Source organism: Neopelma chrysocephalum, unplaced genomic scaffold (assembly GCF_003984885.1).
Source record: "Neopelma chrysocephalum unplaced genomic scaffold, ASM398488v2 Primary Assembly neopelma1_93, whole genome shotgun sequence".
In the NCBI taxonomy this organism is placed as follows: domain Eukaryota; kingdom Metazoa; phylum Chordata; class Aves; order Passeriformes; family Pipridae; genus Neopelma; species Neopelma chrysocephalum.
The window spans coordinates 175780-190165 of NW_020897755.1; the positions used below are offsets into that span (position 1 = coordinate 175780).

Sequence of the window (14386 nt, forward strand, 5' to 3'; positions counted from 1 at the left end):
GCACAGGGCAAGCACGAAGCGAAGCAACGAGCCACCTCCTCGGAGGGAACAAGGGATATTTGAGCTGGGATTGTAATCACTCCCCAGATCCCCAGACTCTGCTTAACTGATGTGTTGTGCAGGTGACTCCATCAGTACCCATCTCTGCAGGGGCAGCTTTAGCTTTCTGCTCTGGATTTCAAAGCATCTCAGCAATAATTCATTCAACCATCATTATTTTTTATTTGCAAATGGGAAATGTTTAATGAGGTGGGAAAGGGTTGATGTAAGCGAGGTGCCAGCACACAAATCCATGTGTGCATGGGGAAGGAAGCTGTCCCTCTGACTTGGCATCCCACCAGCCAGCTGCCAACCCTTCCCCTATGGCAGGGGGATGTAGGGCTGCCAGAGGGGTGACATTCTGGAACTGTGCCGAGGGGGCTGAATGTTTCCTCTCCATAAGCCATATCCTGATGATTTTAACAAACATGTGATTTTCCTAAAAAAAGACAGGAATACAGTGACAGGTCTCCGAGGCAGAGCAGGGGAGGAGGGTGATGCTGGCTTTGTGTGCCCTGGACTGACTCGGACTTTGCTGTTCAGGTCGATACCTGGAAAGCACATCCTCGGGCTCCTCCTCGCGCTCCCAGAGCCCACTGCTGCTGAGTCCTGCCAACTCCCACGGGCCCTGCCTCGGCAACGCGGCGCACGCCCCTCACGCACAGTACGTACCTGTCCCGGGGCTGGCCCCACACAGCCTGGCCCCTGCTGGGCCATGGAGACACCACTGAGTGTCTGACACTGCCTTAGAGCCAGGAAATAATTCCAGTGCTTGGAGAACGGTTTTGTTCATCCTTATGTCCTCTCCACTGATCTATCACCAATAGCTGGGAGACCGCAGCATCTTCTAGATGGCGTGGTGGCATCTTGGCTGTTCCTGGGAAGCTTGTGCCCAAGAGGTGAAAAGCTTCCCAGCTGAGGCAGTCAATATATCTGCACTTTGGTTAACTGTGCAACAGCTCCTCTTCATCCCCTCCAGATCCCAGGGAAAGGCGCTGGTTTACAGCCAGCTGAGAGCACCCTGCACATCACCTTTACAAAACACGCCGTGAGCAGAGTGTTCCTGCAAGGCCAGTGGTGCTTTCAGGAGGTGTTTTGGGATCTTGTTTCCTATTGCCCTGCTTCTGGCATGTTGACCCTGTGTACCAAGAGCACAAGCACCTCTTCATACAAACATTCCCGACGCCCTTTGCTTTGGGGTCAACAGCGGCTGCCAAGAGTCACCACCTCCTTTGGTCTCCAGAGCATCTCCTGGAGCGCGTGTTTTCATGTGGTCATCTGTCCCTTTCACATTCCACAGGTCAGAGGTTTGGACAGGCAGAGCTTGTCTTTCTGCACAGTCTCATCTCCGGGGCGCTCAGGGTTGTCCCTCTGGAGAGGGACAGCTCGGAGGGTGTTCACAGTCATGGAATGGGGACCACTTGTCCCCAGGGCTTGCAGCGTCCCTGCCTTTGCCAGAGTAAACAAGCCAAGCTGCTGGTAAAGAGAATCAGCCCTCACTGCAGAACCAGTAAATCCTCTTGCTAAATACCAGCTTATTAGGGATTTGTAGAGGACAAATATTTGGCACCAGAGGTTTAAGCTGCTTGCATGGAGTGAGAGACCCACACAGAGGAGAGGCCAGATTATCTACTTGGCAGTTGGTTTGGGCAAACCATCCTTCCTGTGCTGTGAACCCACCCCAGGCTGAGATAGAGAATCCCAGCATGGCTTGGGTTGGAAGGCACCTTAAAGATCACCTCATTCCAACCCCCTGCAATGAGCAGGGAAGTGGGCACACAGGCTAGAGAGGGCCAGCTTTGGTGGCCTCCTCGCTCAGCGCTGCCCTGCTGTGCCATGTTCTGCTTGTCTCCATGCCAGTGCCAGGCCCCAGTGCTCTTCTCCTGGAATCACAGGCCACTGATTGCAGCTGAGTGTTGGTGGTCAGCTGAGAGGTGTAATTTGGGCCATGGGTCTTTTCATGCTGCCATCCCTTCAGCCCAGGCTGTCCCATTGCTGTGAGCTCTCATCGTGCTGTCACCTGAGGCCCTGCCACCCCATTGAGCAGCAGGACTCAGATACAGTTCAGAGCCACCACAGTGTCTGATATTTTGACTGGAGTGGAGGTTTTAAGGCTGTTATTTCATGACAGCATTTTCATAAAATCATTTACCTTAAAGCACTTTTTCATAAGAATAAGGCACATGCACCCCTCTCAGTGCAGTGTCTGACCTCCAGGAACAGCATCACTGGGGAGCATGGGGTGGTGACATGCTGGTGTCACTGTGGGGCACAGGAGGCACAGCTGTCATTGTGTCTTAAGTTATGAGACAACATCAACAGGACCAGAAAGTGCAGATTGTTTGGGGATTGGCTGCTATGGAAAGAAATGGAAAAGATGAAAAGCCAGCTGCACCTATCCTGTTTGGAGAAAACTGTTTGCTGACTCTTAGACCCCACCAAATCCTTCCCCAAACCTCCCTGCTGCAGTGGTGCCCACCAGCCCATGGGAGGTCAGTGAAATCTCTGCTCCCCCAAACCCTGACCTGCTGTGGCCATATCTCAGTGGCCAGTTGGGTCCTGTCTGGTCACTCTTGGAGAGAAAGGTCCAACCTGGTTCCTGCTCCATTTACATCCTTCACTGGGAGAGCCATCTCTCCCCCTGCACAGCAGCACTCACAGTGTAGTGGGTGTTGCTGCAAAGGATGACCATTTCTTAGGGAATTTTCCAAGATTTTGAGTTCCAAACCTCAGTTTAGACACACTCAGCTGTGGATCCCAAGCTTCCCTTGGATGTTTCCTAAGAGCTGTTTAATACTTGACCGATCTGTAAATTGCTGTCTGGTGATTTAGCTGGATTCAAGCAATAACCATGCTGATGCTTTGTGTGCTTTTAGCTATAAAAACCAGGAGTGCCAAATCTATTCTAGTTAAACCTTTAGTTTCTTCTATATTTTAACCCCTGAGATGAGCTCACCTGTCAGAACATGGTGCTGATAACACCAAGGTCATGGGTTTGATCCCTGTATGGGCCATTCATTTAAAAGTTGGACTTGATGATCCTTGTGGGTGCCTTCCAACTCAGAACATTCCATGGTTCTGTGACTATTCCCTGGTATTTGGGATTATGTGAGCCAGTCACCTTCATAATGCTGAACAGTGTCTGCCAAGGAACGGGAGCCTCTTTCCAACTCATCTCCTCTTTCCAAGGCTGGGTGGAAGAAAGGATGCAAGGAAAAAGTTGGGAGAAGGTAGAAGGATCATGCACGGGAAGAAATCCAGGCAGAGTTTGTTCAGTGACATGGGAAAATAACCTGGCTCACCTCGAGTCACCTGCTAACGTCTCTCCCTTGCAGCTGCTCCATTGACTCAGGAATCCAGAGCATTTCCATAGCAAACTCCTCCGGCCTGGGGCTGACAATCAGTGGTGGATCTAACAGGCCTGATGGGCCCATGATTTATGTCCAAGAGCTTTTGCCAGATGGTGACTGTTACAAGGTAAGTCAGCGTGGAGACCCTCGATGGCCTCCGGGAACCTCTCCTGGAGGCTGGAGCTGTTCTGAAACAGCTTTTCTAAGAGTAAATGAACAATGCACTGCAAAGCTAATGAGGATTTGTGTTGCAGGAGAAGGCTTTGGCCAGAGACATTCCTTCCCAACGCTGTGTCTTTCTCCCTGTCTGTTTAGGATGGTCGGCTCCGACCTGGTGACCAACTAATCGCCATCAATAGAGATTCTTTGGTGGGCAGCACACATGAAGAGGCCAGAAAAATAATTGAAAAAGCCAAATTCAGGTAGGCATAGAACACATTTCCTGTTGTCATCATCGGGGTGCTGTTGAGTCTTGGGCAGAAACCCTTTATGTCACATTTGTCTTCAAGAGCATCATTAGTCTTAAATGATGCTTTGAGATGGTCCTAATAGGTGGTCACAGAAGGAAATCTTGAAGGCATGGGTCATCCTGAAGTGTAATTCAGACTTTCCCAATGTTCTGGACCTCGTGAATCTCTCCTATCACTGCCCAGCAGAGTTCTGCAACAGAACTGAAGTTCAAAGAACCATAAAAAAGGAGGCTCAGGAGAGACTTTGTTGATCTGTACAGGAGGGTGGAGCCAGGTGGGTGTCAGTGTCTTCTCCCAAGTAACAACTGACAGAACAAGAGACAAAGGCCTCAAGTTGTGCCAGGGGAGGTTTAGATTGGATATTAGGAAAAATTTCTTCATGGAAAGGGTTGTAAAGCCCTGGCATGGGCTGCCCAGGGCAGTAGTGAAACCACCATCTCTGTCAGTGTTCAAAAAACACGTAAATGTGGCACTTGGGGACATGGTTTAGTGGTGGCCTCGGCAGTGCTGGGTTAAGGGTTGGACTCAATGATCTCAGAGGTGTTTTCCAACCTGAATGATTCCATGATTCCATGAATCTGTGGAACACAGCTGGTGCAGATCCAGCTGCACTGGTGCAGGCTGCACGGGCTTAAGCGAGATTACCCTGGAGACAGAACCAGGGCATGGAAGTTCTGCAGCGTTGTATCTTTTGTTTTGTTAATAAGATGTCCTGTATGTGCTGTTTGTTTAAGACACGAGGGAAGCACAGAAGTGGCCTTTATTCCTGGAAGGGGACGGTTACATCCTGGACTGTCAGTGCACAACAACATCCCATCACCACCTCCGAAGGCTGTGGGAAACGGCCTGAGCTCCTGCAGGCTCAAGGTCCACGTGAGGTCCCCAGAGGTAGGTTGAAGTTCATATCTCACAGCACAGATCCTGTGACCTTTCTTTGATCAGAAAACTCATCTTTAGGGACTCCCTGGCAATATTTTGGGACAGTGGAAAGTCTGTAATGCTGATACATTGGTAAAACAGGTGGCCCTGTTTTACAGGCAGGTATTTTAAATCTGAAATCATTTCTTCTCTCTTGGGTTTGAGACAGAGAAGGATCTGTGGAGGTAATGAGAGGAATTTCATCTCCAGGGCCTGCATTCAGATCTGTTTCAGGAGTCTCAGGTTTTCAAAAACAAAACCCTTCTGTGGATAGCAACCTGCATCTCATTCCACTCCAGTCATAGAGCTGGAAGGGATCTCTGGAGTCAGTTTGATCTAGTCTCCTACCCAAAGGCAGGAACAACCCTTTATTCTTTGAGTGCTCTGATGAGGATGGATCCAGAGCATTCCTACGCAGCCCACTGCTGCTCCTGGCTGCTCTAATGATAAGCCAGGCTCATTCCCCCTGGGAGGCCGAGCTCCACGTTGGGTTGGCAGAGACAAGTGCTCCAGCTGTGTGTGCTTGGACACACAACCCTCACGATTCTTTAGGTCTCTGTCTGGATTCTGTGCACTTGGTGCTCCTCTCCTGGGCTGGTGCCATGCTGGGTGTACCCTCTGCCCTCTCCCTCACAAGCTTCCTTTACAAGTTCCTTTCCCTCATGTCTGTTTGGCTGTGAGCAAAATAACAAAACCCCTTTAAAGAAAAAAGTTTAAAGTTCTGGGACCAAACTCCTTAATCCCCTGTTTTCCAGCCATCTAGAATAAGTGGCAACGACACATTTCCTTTGGAAAGTCCAATTTTATTTCATTTTATTTTCACCTTGATAGATCTGAGACACAGTTCTTACTCACAAATACAGTCTGAATGTAAAAGCAGGCAAACAGTGAGGAAAGAGTGGGGGTTTTTTTGGCAAAAGGAAGAGGCCAGCTGGATGTTCCTTTCATACAAGATCATTCACAAAACATCTCTTTCCAGCCCTGTGGAGACACAGACCTGCACAAATGTCATCTGCGTGTTTCTTTTGGGTGCACCAGGCTGGGAAGTGCTCGTGAAAAGCAGCAGCAGGCCCTAGAGCTGTAGCTGAGTGGTATGATTGGATCCTTCACCCACAGCTCACTGTGGTAATTTTGTGTTTGGGGTAAATATTACACCTGCTGTGGTCAGACTACTCGGGACCTCACTGGTGGGTTGGACACAGAGCTTTAGGGAGAACCTCTGTGCAGAAACCAGACAAGGCCAAATTCAGCATCAGTTCTCAATCACAGTTACATTAAGAACAGACTTGTTTGTGTGTGACCAGAAGTCTTGGGATGGCCCAGGAACATTCCTGTACCAGATGCTCCCAGAGAAACCCCTGGAGTCTCTTTTGGCCCATCTGCACATGTGGTGCCTTCACGGGCCAGCTGGGTGGCTCTCTCTTGAACACTTCTATCTTCTGCTCTTTATTAACACCAGCAGATTCTTCTTAGCAACTGTCTGTGCTATTTTATCTTGTTTTTCTAGAATAGACGTGAAAATCCTTTTCCTGTGCCTTCTTTGTCACCGGACATTTGCCCACCAGAGCTTACGGTCTCAGGTAAGAGTCCTGTCAACCACTTTCCCTGTGTGGGGGACAAACAGCTGTGGCTCCTCAAGCTGAGGATGATGAAATTATAAAATCACAGAATCCCAGACTGGTTTGGGTTGGAAGAGACCTCAAAGCTCATCTCATTCAACCCCCTGCCATGGGCAGGGACACCTTCCACTAGCCCAGGTTACTCCAAGCCCCGTCCAACCTGGCCTTGGACACTTCCAGGGATGGGGCAGCCACAGCTTCTCTGGGCAACCTGTGCCAGGGCCTCACCACCCTCACAGGGAAGAATCCCTTCCCAGTATCCCATCTAACTCTGCCCTCTGGCAGTTTAAAGCCCTTCTCCCTTGTCCTATCACTGCATTTTTTTATCAGTGCTTATACTGCTGTAGTGGAATTTAATGGGGTGATAACGAGACTCAGCCTGCTCAGAGAGAGGGAAGGCAGCAGCTTGGCTTACTCAACAAGTAGTAACTATGTCCATGTTTGCCCAAAGTAGCAAAACTCTTTACTAAGACATTCGAGGACTGAGGTATTCACAGGACACAAATTCTTCCCCTCTCAGCCCTTGGTTCATTTGCAGCAGTGCCTTTGCCCATGTCAGACATTCAGCAGGTCCCATCACTGGCCACATTCCCTCTGACGGGAATGGGGGGTCCTCGGACACACAGTGTAACACCAGGCAGCCAGTGACAGTGGTGACACACACACCAACCCTGGCGCTGAACAGGCAGTAAGGATGCCCTCAGTCGGCCAAACTGGGAAATGGCTTCTAGATGTGACTAAGTCAAACTTCTCTCTACATCCAAACTTCACTTTTTGCTTATTTTCCATGCTGTGTTTTTTCTCCCTGCTCTGAGGGTACTGAGCTCTTACCTTCTGTGGAGAGAAGGTTCACCCAGCAGGGTGGCAGCAATGGAGGTGAACTCATATCATCCTGCAGCTTCCCAGATCCCTTAGGAATGGCAGGAAACCTCCATAACCCAGAGCCCAGGGAGACAACCTCCACCAAGATACCCCACATCCCTGTGACAGGAATGTTCTCCTGCCCCGAGGCAAAGATGGGCTTTCCCAATGAGTCTCCAGCAAGTGCAGCCCATCCTTCTTGCAGCCTCAAATCCTTCCCCATGCGCTGCCAGGGCAGTGCCTCTGCTTACAAATCCCTGTGCCTTGCTGTAATTCCCATCTGGAAGGCTGAGAGCAAGCACTGGAGGTGAATTGTGTTTAGTCCATACCTGGGATCAGTGGCAGATGGAGCAGCTGGTGCTGGGCTGGGCGTGTGCCAGCTCTGCTTCCAGGGGTGCCTGTGCCACCTTGGGCAACTCAACAGGCTCCAGCTTTGTCTTCCATGCTCCTCTGGGGAAGCCCTGGGACAGGGATTTGCTCTGTCCTCCCTGCCCTGAGGGTCCTGCAGGTGTCAGGGGGCTCTCAGGTGGCCACCACGGAGAGCCAGCACTGCCAGGGGTGGGGACAGAGCAATCCAGCAATAGCAGTGACCTAATCACTGCCTGACTTAGCTGGGAGATTGATCCCACCAGGGTTTTACTGTGAAATGCTGAGGAGGCTTTGTGTCAGTGCTGCCGCCCATGAAAACAGACAACTGGCTTTGAAAGAGCAGCAGCCAGGTTTGGAGCCTGGGCCAGTGCCTGCCGGTCTCTGGGTGCCTGGGGGATGCCCTGGATATCTCCATGTCCAGGCCTGATGGCAAAGCCACCCAGAACCAATCCTGATTAGCCAAGCCGGGAAGGATGATGGCTCTGCCCTTGAACTTGGAGAGTGAAGTGTTGCTGGCCAGTCCAGCAAACCCAGTTGTTGCCTCTTGCTGCTCCCAGCTCTGGCAGAGTGGATGGATCCCTGGATCAGGAGGATTACATTTGTGCAGCACCTCTGCTGCTCCTTCCCCTTGCACTGGGCCCTGCCCTGATGGTCAGGGGGGTGTGGGGAGAAGTGCTCCAGAGATTCCAGAGGAGTGGAGTAACTCCAAAGAGGGGCTTCCCACGGTGTTAATCAGATCCCAGGCAGACAAAAGGAATTGCTTCCTGGGCAAATCTTGGGGCACTGGCATGAGAAGGAATTTTATCACCTGGACTGAGGGTCTGAGGGTGGGCAGGGGCAGGCACAGCAACCCTGCACCTTTCTGGACTCTGGTGGGTTGTCCCCAGAGCAGGCAATGCCTTCTGCTGTGCTTTCCCAGGGAATATCCTGGTTCCTTACAGACAAGGGCTAATCATAATGGCAAAGGTGAGTATCCCTCCAGGGCTGGAGGGGCAGGGCTTCGCTCTGGACCCTTTCAGCTGTGCAGCAGTGCTGGCAGTGCTGAGCCAGCTGCATCTTCCAGTGCACAACAGCTTTTCCCCAGCACAGCAGCTGCTCTTTCTGCCTCTTTCTCCCTTTGTGGCCACCTCACTGTGCATGTGGCTCCTTCTACCCAAAAAACTCTGCCTGCCCAACAGAGGGGAAAAGGGCTAAAGGATTTCGGCAGTCTTGAAGAGGGAAAAAGTCTTGCAGTGCTGTTTTTCCACATTGCTTTTAATCTGTCCATTCCCATGGGTGTCATGAATTGTTTCAGTTTTGCTTAATCAGTTAGAGCAGATGAGAACCAGGCAGATTTTGTTTAATTCTTTTTTTTCACAGCTCACCACAACTGCAGGCCCCAGGACTCCACAAAACTCTGTGACTGGAAATTTCCAAAGTGCTATTTTTGCAGTCCAAGGTCCTTGGATGAAACATCCCATTTTAAACCATGCAGAAGCCCAGTTTCAGAAGGGTTTGCCCCAGTATCCTATCTTTCCAAGAGTGGCCTAGTTCAGCCTTCCAGAACCGGATTTAATAAATCTTGAACTTTGATTTTTGTCCTCGTGCACACACATAATATTTCATATAATCAGAGTTCTAAGTTTGCTTTGGAGACACCTCTTTCTTCTAGCAAATGCTCCCCCATTAACTTTTATTTTTGATTTTTCAGCACCTGCTTCAGCATCTAATCACAAAGCAGCTTCAGGCACCAAACCAAAAGTAGCACTGGATCCCCATATCCGGCTCAAGGATGGGAAACTGGAACTGGTGAGTAGAATGGGTCCCTCTTCCCAAAGCAAGGTGAGCTGTGCAGGAATTAGCCCTTCCTCTCTTCAGCTGAGAGTGCTGGAGGTTGAGTCCAGCCTCCGAAGGTAAAAAGGGAGAAGGAGCAGTGGAATATCCTGACTGTGCCCAAAGGGGAATTTGAACACACCTTGGCTCCTCTTGGCTAATTCTCAGTGTTTTGGGGGGCTCCAGAAGTCTTCTCCTGGCATTCACACCTCCCCTGGACTACAAATATTTGGTGCTGCTGTTGCTGCTGGGGTGACCCCGGGCAGCCCGGTGTGGGCGAGGAGAGGCTGAGACAGGAGACATGTCACCGAGGATCCAGCCAGAACCGCTAATTCTTTCCGCATTTTATGGACAACCTGCTCTATGGGCACAGAGCAGAGCTGCCCATTTGCTCACCAAGACCTGGCGAAGGGCAGAGTGCCCTGGGGGGCCATGTCCCTGTCTGGTTTGGGGTGCAGGTCCCCCCGGGTTGTGCTGGCTCTCTGTTGGAGGGGGCAGCGGGAGCGGAGTCCCTCGAGCAGGGCAGGGGACACCGCGGTGGCTCCGATGTGACGAACATCTGCTGCCACCTGACGGCGGCCCAGAGCTCGCCCTCGGCTGCTCCCCCCTCCCGGCAGGGCAGGAACTCCTCCGAGCCTGCCCGATTCTCCTAAAGCGGGATTTGGGTCCGCATTTCGCAGCGACCTCTGCCCGTCGTGGGCACAAAGCGGCTCCTCGGGGCAGGAGGAGCGGGACGCGGGGTCTCCCCGTTTGACAGCCTGTGTCACACACGGGCACTGCAGCGGGGACAGGGTCGGGCTGTGACACCGACAGGCACAACCTGAGGTGGTTTTGGGGTGGCCAAGCCGCCCAGCACCCCAAGGTGTGGGAGCCGGTCTGGGAGCCTGCAGCACCGCCTTGCACAGCGGGCAGAGGAGCAGGAATGAGAGACCAGACGGGTCCCAGGGACCTGCCCGTGCAAGGATTCATCGCCCGCCCCTTCCCGGGGGGCCTCGTGGGAGGAGCTGGGAGCAGGAGCTGTGTGTGCAGCCTGGGACAGGCCACGGTGTCATTCGGGCTCTTTCCCAGGGTCTGCTGAGTTCCACTTCGTCCTTTAAAAGCTTTTAGTTGCTGCTGCCTGCAGTGAAGTGGGGCTTGCACAGGTTTATCTGCTCCCTGTGGCGCCCTGGGGTTCAACTGATAAATATCAGTAGAAGTCAGGGCATCAGGAGTAATGAGAGAGCAAAAGATGAAGCGGAGAAGCAAAATGTTTGAATGTCTCCTCTCACCATGGGAAATACTCTGAGAGCAGCTTTTATCTTCCTGGTCCTAAACACAATTCCCAGGCAGCAAGAGAAAGGAGAGGAGAGGCCAAGCTCTTGCCAGATGAGCCTTGCTAAACTCCACTGGCTATGAATAAAAGCCCTGACAGCTCATCAGAGCTGCAAATCTGACTGCAGTCTGTAGAGAACGTTCTTGGAAGGGCGTGAACATGTCCCTGTCTTCAGGAACAGACATTTCTGTACACATGTAGGAAAGGAGAGACTGGAAACCCAACCAAAGCCTGCTTCTTTGGGAGACACTTCTTGGAGAGCCACTTCCAGGAGAAACCCGGCAACAAGTGTCTTCCCAGTGCTTACTCCAAAGAGTTGCTTTTCCAGTATTTTTCTTTTTAAAGGCTCCTTGTTTCTGCTCAAGGTTCTGCGGTATCTTGGTCTGGATGTGACCGAGGAGAAGAAGAGGCAGTTGCGGCAGAGCCTGACCACGGACTCGCAGGGGACGGTGGCCTACGGAGGTGAGGGGGAGCTGGGCTGGGTTTGGGGAGCTTTGCTGGCAGATGAGAAAGGAGAGACCCTGCCTGGGCGTTGATGGAGCCTCAAAACAGTTAAGAAAAGTCACAAACACAAGAAAAGGCATTTGGTAGAATCACAGAATGGTTTGGGTTGGAAGAGACCTCAAAGTTCATCTCATTCCACCCCCTGCCATGGGCAGGGACACCTTCCACTAGCCCAGGTTGCTCCAAGCCCCGTCCAACCTGGCCTTGGACACTTCCAGGGATGGGGCAGCCACAGCTTCTCTGGGCAACCTGTGCCAGGGCCTCCCCACCCTCACAGGGAAGAATTTCTTCTTAACATCTAAACCTACTCTCTGTCAGTTTAAAGCCATTCCCCTTGTCCTATCAGATGTAAAATCAGACTAAAATAAAAGTTGCTGCAAGGGCTCACTTAAAATCCCAGCTTTCCTAGCAGGAGCTGACCAGCGGACACACAGAAAATAAAAGCCAGCTCTGCTTTCTGTGACCTGCCAGAGCATGTCTGACCCACAAAGTCTGCTCCCCAGAAGGCTCTTAGTAAAAATCCAAAGCCATCAGCAATGTCCCCCCCAGACAGAACAGACACAAGGCAACTTGGACCAATGTTTTTGTGCAGAGCGAGGGCTGGGACACAGAGCCACGTGAGGCCTGTGCAAACCTCGTGAAGTTCAACAAGGCCAAGTGCAAACTCCTGCACCTGGGTCAGGGCAATCCAGAGCATGGATCCAGGCTGGGCAGAGAATGGATTGAGAGCAGCCCCGGGAGAAGGATCTGGGGGTGCTGGTGGGTGAGGGGCTGGACATGCCCTGGCTGTGTGTGCTGGGACCCAGAAAACCCCCGTGCCCTGGGCTGATCCCACAGCGTGGGCAGCAGGGGAGGGGGGATTCTGCCCCTCTGCCCCCTCAGGTGAGACCCCCCTGCAGAGCTGCCTCCAGATATGGGGGAACCAACAGCACAAGGATGTGGAGCTGCTGGAGAGAGTCCAGAGGAGGCCACGGAGATGCTCCAAGGGCTGGAGCCCCTCTGCTCTGGAGCCAGGCTGGGAGAGCTGGGGGGGTTCACCTGGAGAAGAGAAGGATCCAGGGAGACCTGAGGGACCTTCCAGGAGAGCTGGAGAGGGACCTGGGACAAGGGCCTGGAGGGACAGGATAAGGGGGAATGGCTTCCCACTGCCAGAGGGCAGGGTTAGATGGGATATTGGGAAGGGTTGGCTGTGAGGGTGGTGAGGCCCTGGCACAGGTTGCCCAGAGAAGCTGTGGCTGCCCCTGGATCTCTGGAAGTGTCCAAGGCCAGGTTGGACGGGGCTTGGAGCAACCTGGGCTAGTGGAAGGTGTCCCTGCCCATGGCAGGGGCTGGCACTGGATGAGCTTTAAGGTCCCTTCCAACCCAAACCATTCCATGATTCTGTGATTCTGTGACTGGAGGCTCTGGGATCCAGGTGCCACCTCCCTGATGGCAGCCATGTGTCCCACACAGCCCCTCTTGTTGTGCTTTCCTTCATGTCTGAAAGCAAAATGAGTCTGGATTTTCAGACTTGTCAATTTAACACCTTTTCTAAGTGCTGAACTCACTGAGTTGACTTTTTGCTTAAATCAGCAACATGAGAAATGGCAGCAGGAGGCAGGTGCAGGTCAGGGAAATGTAGGTTGGGCTTAAAGTTTTAAAACTCCCAGAACCACAATAATGAAAATTCCCCTCTGAAACTATCTGGGGTTTTTGGGTTTTAAAAGTAGGTTTTTTCAATTGGATAAGAAACAAGAGTCTGGTAAAGATTGCCAACAATTCATTTAAGCTTGATGAAATTGCTGAGGAACCCAGGAGTGTTAGAGAGGACTGTTTGGCATCTCCAAACCCTCTCTGATTGGCATCAGTGGTGCCCCAAAATCAGTGGCATCTTCTCCTAACACAAAACACTTTTCTCTTTTAGCCTGGTAAAAACTGCTTATTTCTCACAGATGTTCTCCAAGCACTCAGGGATCTGATGCAGGAGGAGCTGGACGAGGCTGGTCTGGATTCCAACTCCATGCTCTTCACACAGCACGAAGTGGCCAATTTGCTGGATACATCAGCTTTTCACTCCCCGGTCAGTCAGTCCAAAGCTCTTCTGCATGGAGTCTTCTTTGTGAAATCCATGGAATTCTGAGATGGGAAAAGCTAAATTGCCATTTTCTGATTGTCCTAGAGTTATAAAGAGAAGGCAGAACTATGCATTAATCATTTGGATTATAGAGAATTCTATAAAAGACCTCAAACTACTCATTTTTAATAAGGAAATAATAACATCTGTGGGATAATATGAGGAAGCAACCTGGCAGTGATGCAGAAGGAAAAATAGCCATAATTAATCAATATTAACTAATTTCATTTGGTTCACAAAATGAAAATTCACTGTAAGACAGCTATTCAGCAATGACAGGGATCAGAGAGTGAAATCCTGTGGGGTGAAAAAAACCCTGGTGTTGAATTATTTAATGTGCATTTTTATCTTTTGCATAAAAACACTGACTCCTCCTTGAAGTGGTTTGGATTGGATGTGTGATGAGTCTGTGCCTCTCCTTGCAGACCTTTGACTCTCTCAACTGCAACGGCAGCGAGGACGTGGAGCAGCTGCAGCTGGAGATGACGGATCTGCGGCACGAAGTCCGACGGCTAAAGGTGGAGCAGAGTTCCTGGCTGGGGCCTTCTGTTGAGGTTGTCCACGGGGGGAATGGTGTGGCCTGTTCCTCTTGAGGAGTTGCCAGTTTGCATTCTGTGCATTCCTTGTCACAAAGGAGCCTCTCACCCTCCGCTCTCCTTAATTGCCTCTTTCTCACTCTCAACTTCAAACAAAAACTGATTTGTACTCAAAGCCTGCAGTCCCTTCTTAGAAGAGTTAATATATTTAAAAATACCAAAGAGTGCCTCACGAATCATTCAAGTCCATGATAAACAGAAGGAACCGCCTGGGCTCCCACCCTCTCTTGGCTGCAGATCCCCAGTGAGGCTGCGGCACCATGGTTGTCTCCAAGGGGATTTCTGCAGACCTGCAGTTCACAGCCCAAAAAAAACTCTCCCTGTGGTGGGGAGAGTGCACAGAACTCCCTCTGTAAAATAGTATTCTGGTGGGTAGGGGCTACAAGACCAGAGCATTTTCTAGAGAACATCCTGTCACTTGTT

The 14386-nt window shown here is 51.2% G+C and overlaps 1 protein-coding gene across 1 annotated transcript in view; it reads left to right on the plus strand.

Annotated features, from left to right (window-relative positions):
- Positions 1–14386, plus strand: part of LOC113972543 (syntaxin-binding protein 4-like) — a 37969-nt gene that overhangs the window by 16974 nt on the left and 6609 nt on the right. Inside the window, exons 7-15 of the mRNA XM_027693749.1 lie at positions 583–703; positions 3375–3516; positions 3705–3811; positions 4594–4747; positions 6285–6357; positions 9317–9414; positions 11116–11212; positions 13186–13313; positions 13793–13885. Of these exons, the coding sequence (XP_027549550.1) occupies positions 583–703; positions 3375–3516; positions 3705–3811; positions 4594–4747; positions 6285–6357; positions 9317–9414; positions 11116–11212; positions 13186–13313; positions 13793–13885 (1013 nt within the window). The remainder of the gene's footprint in view (positions 1–582; positions 704–3374; positions 3517–3704; positions 3812–4593; positions 4748–6284; positions 6358–9316; positions 9415–11115; positions 11213–13185; positions 13314–13792; positions 13886–14386) is intronic.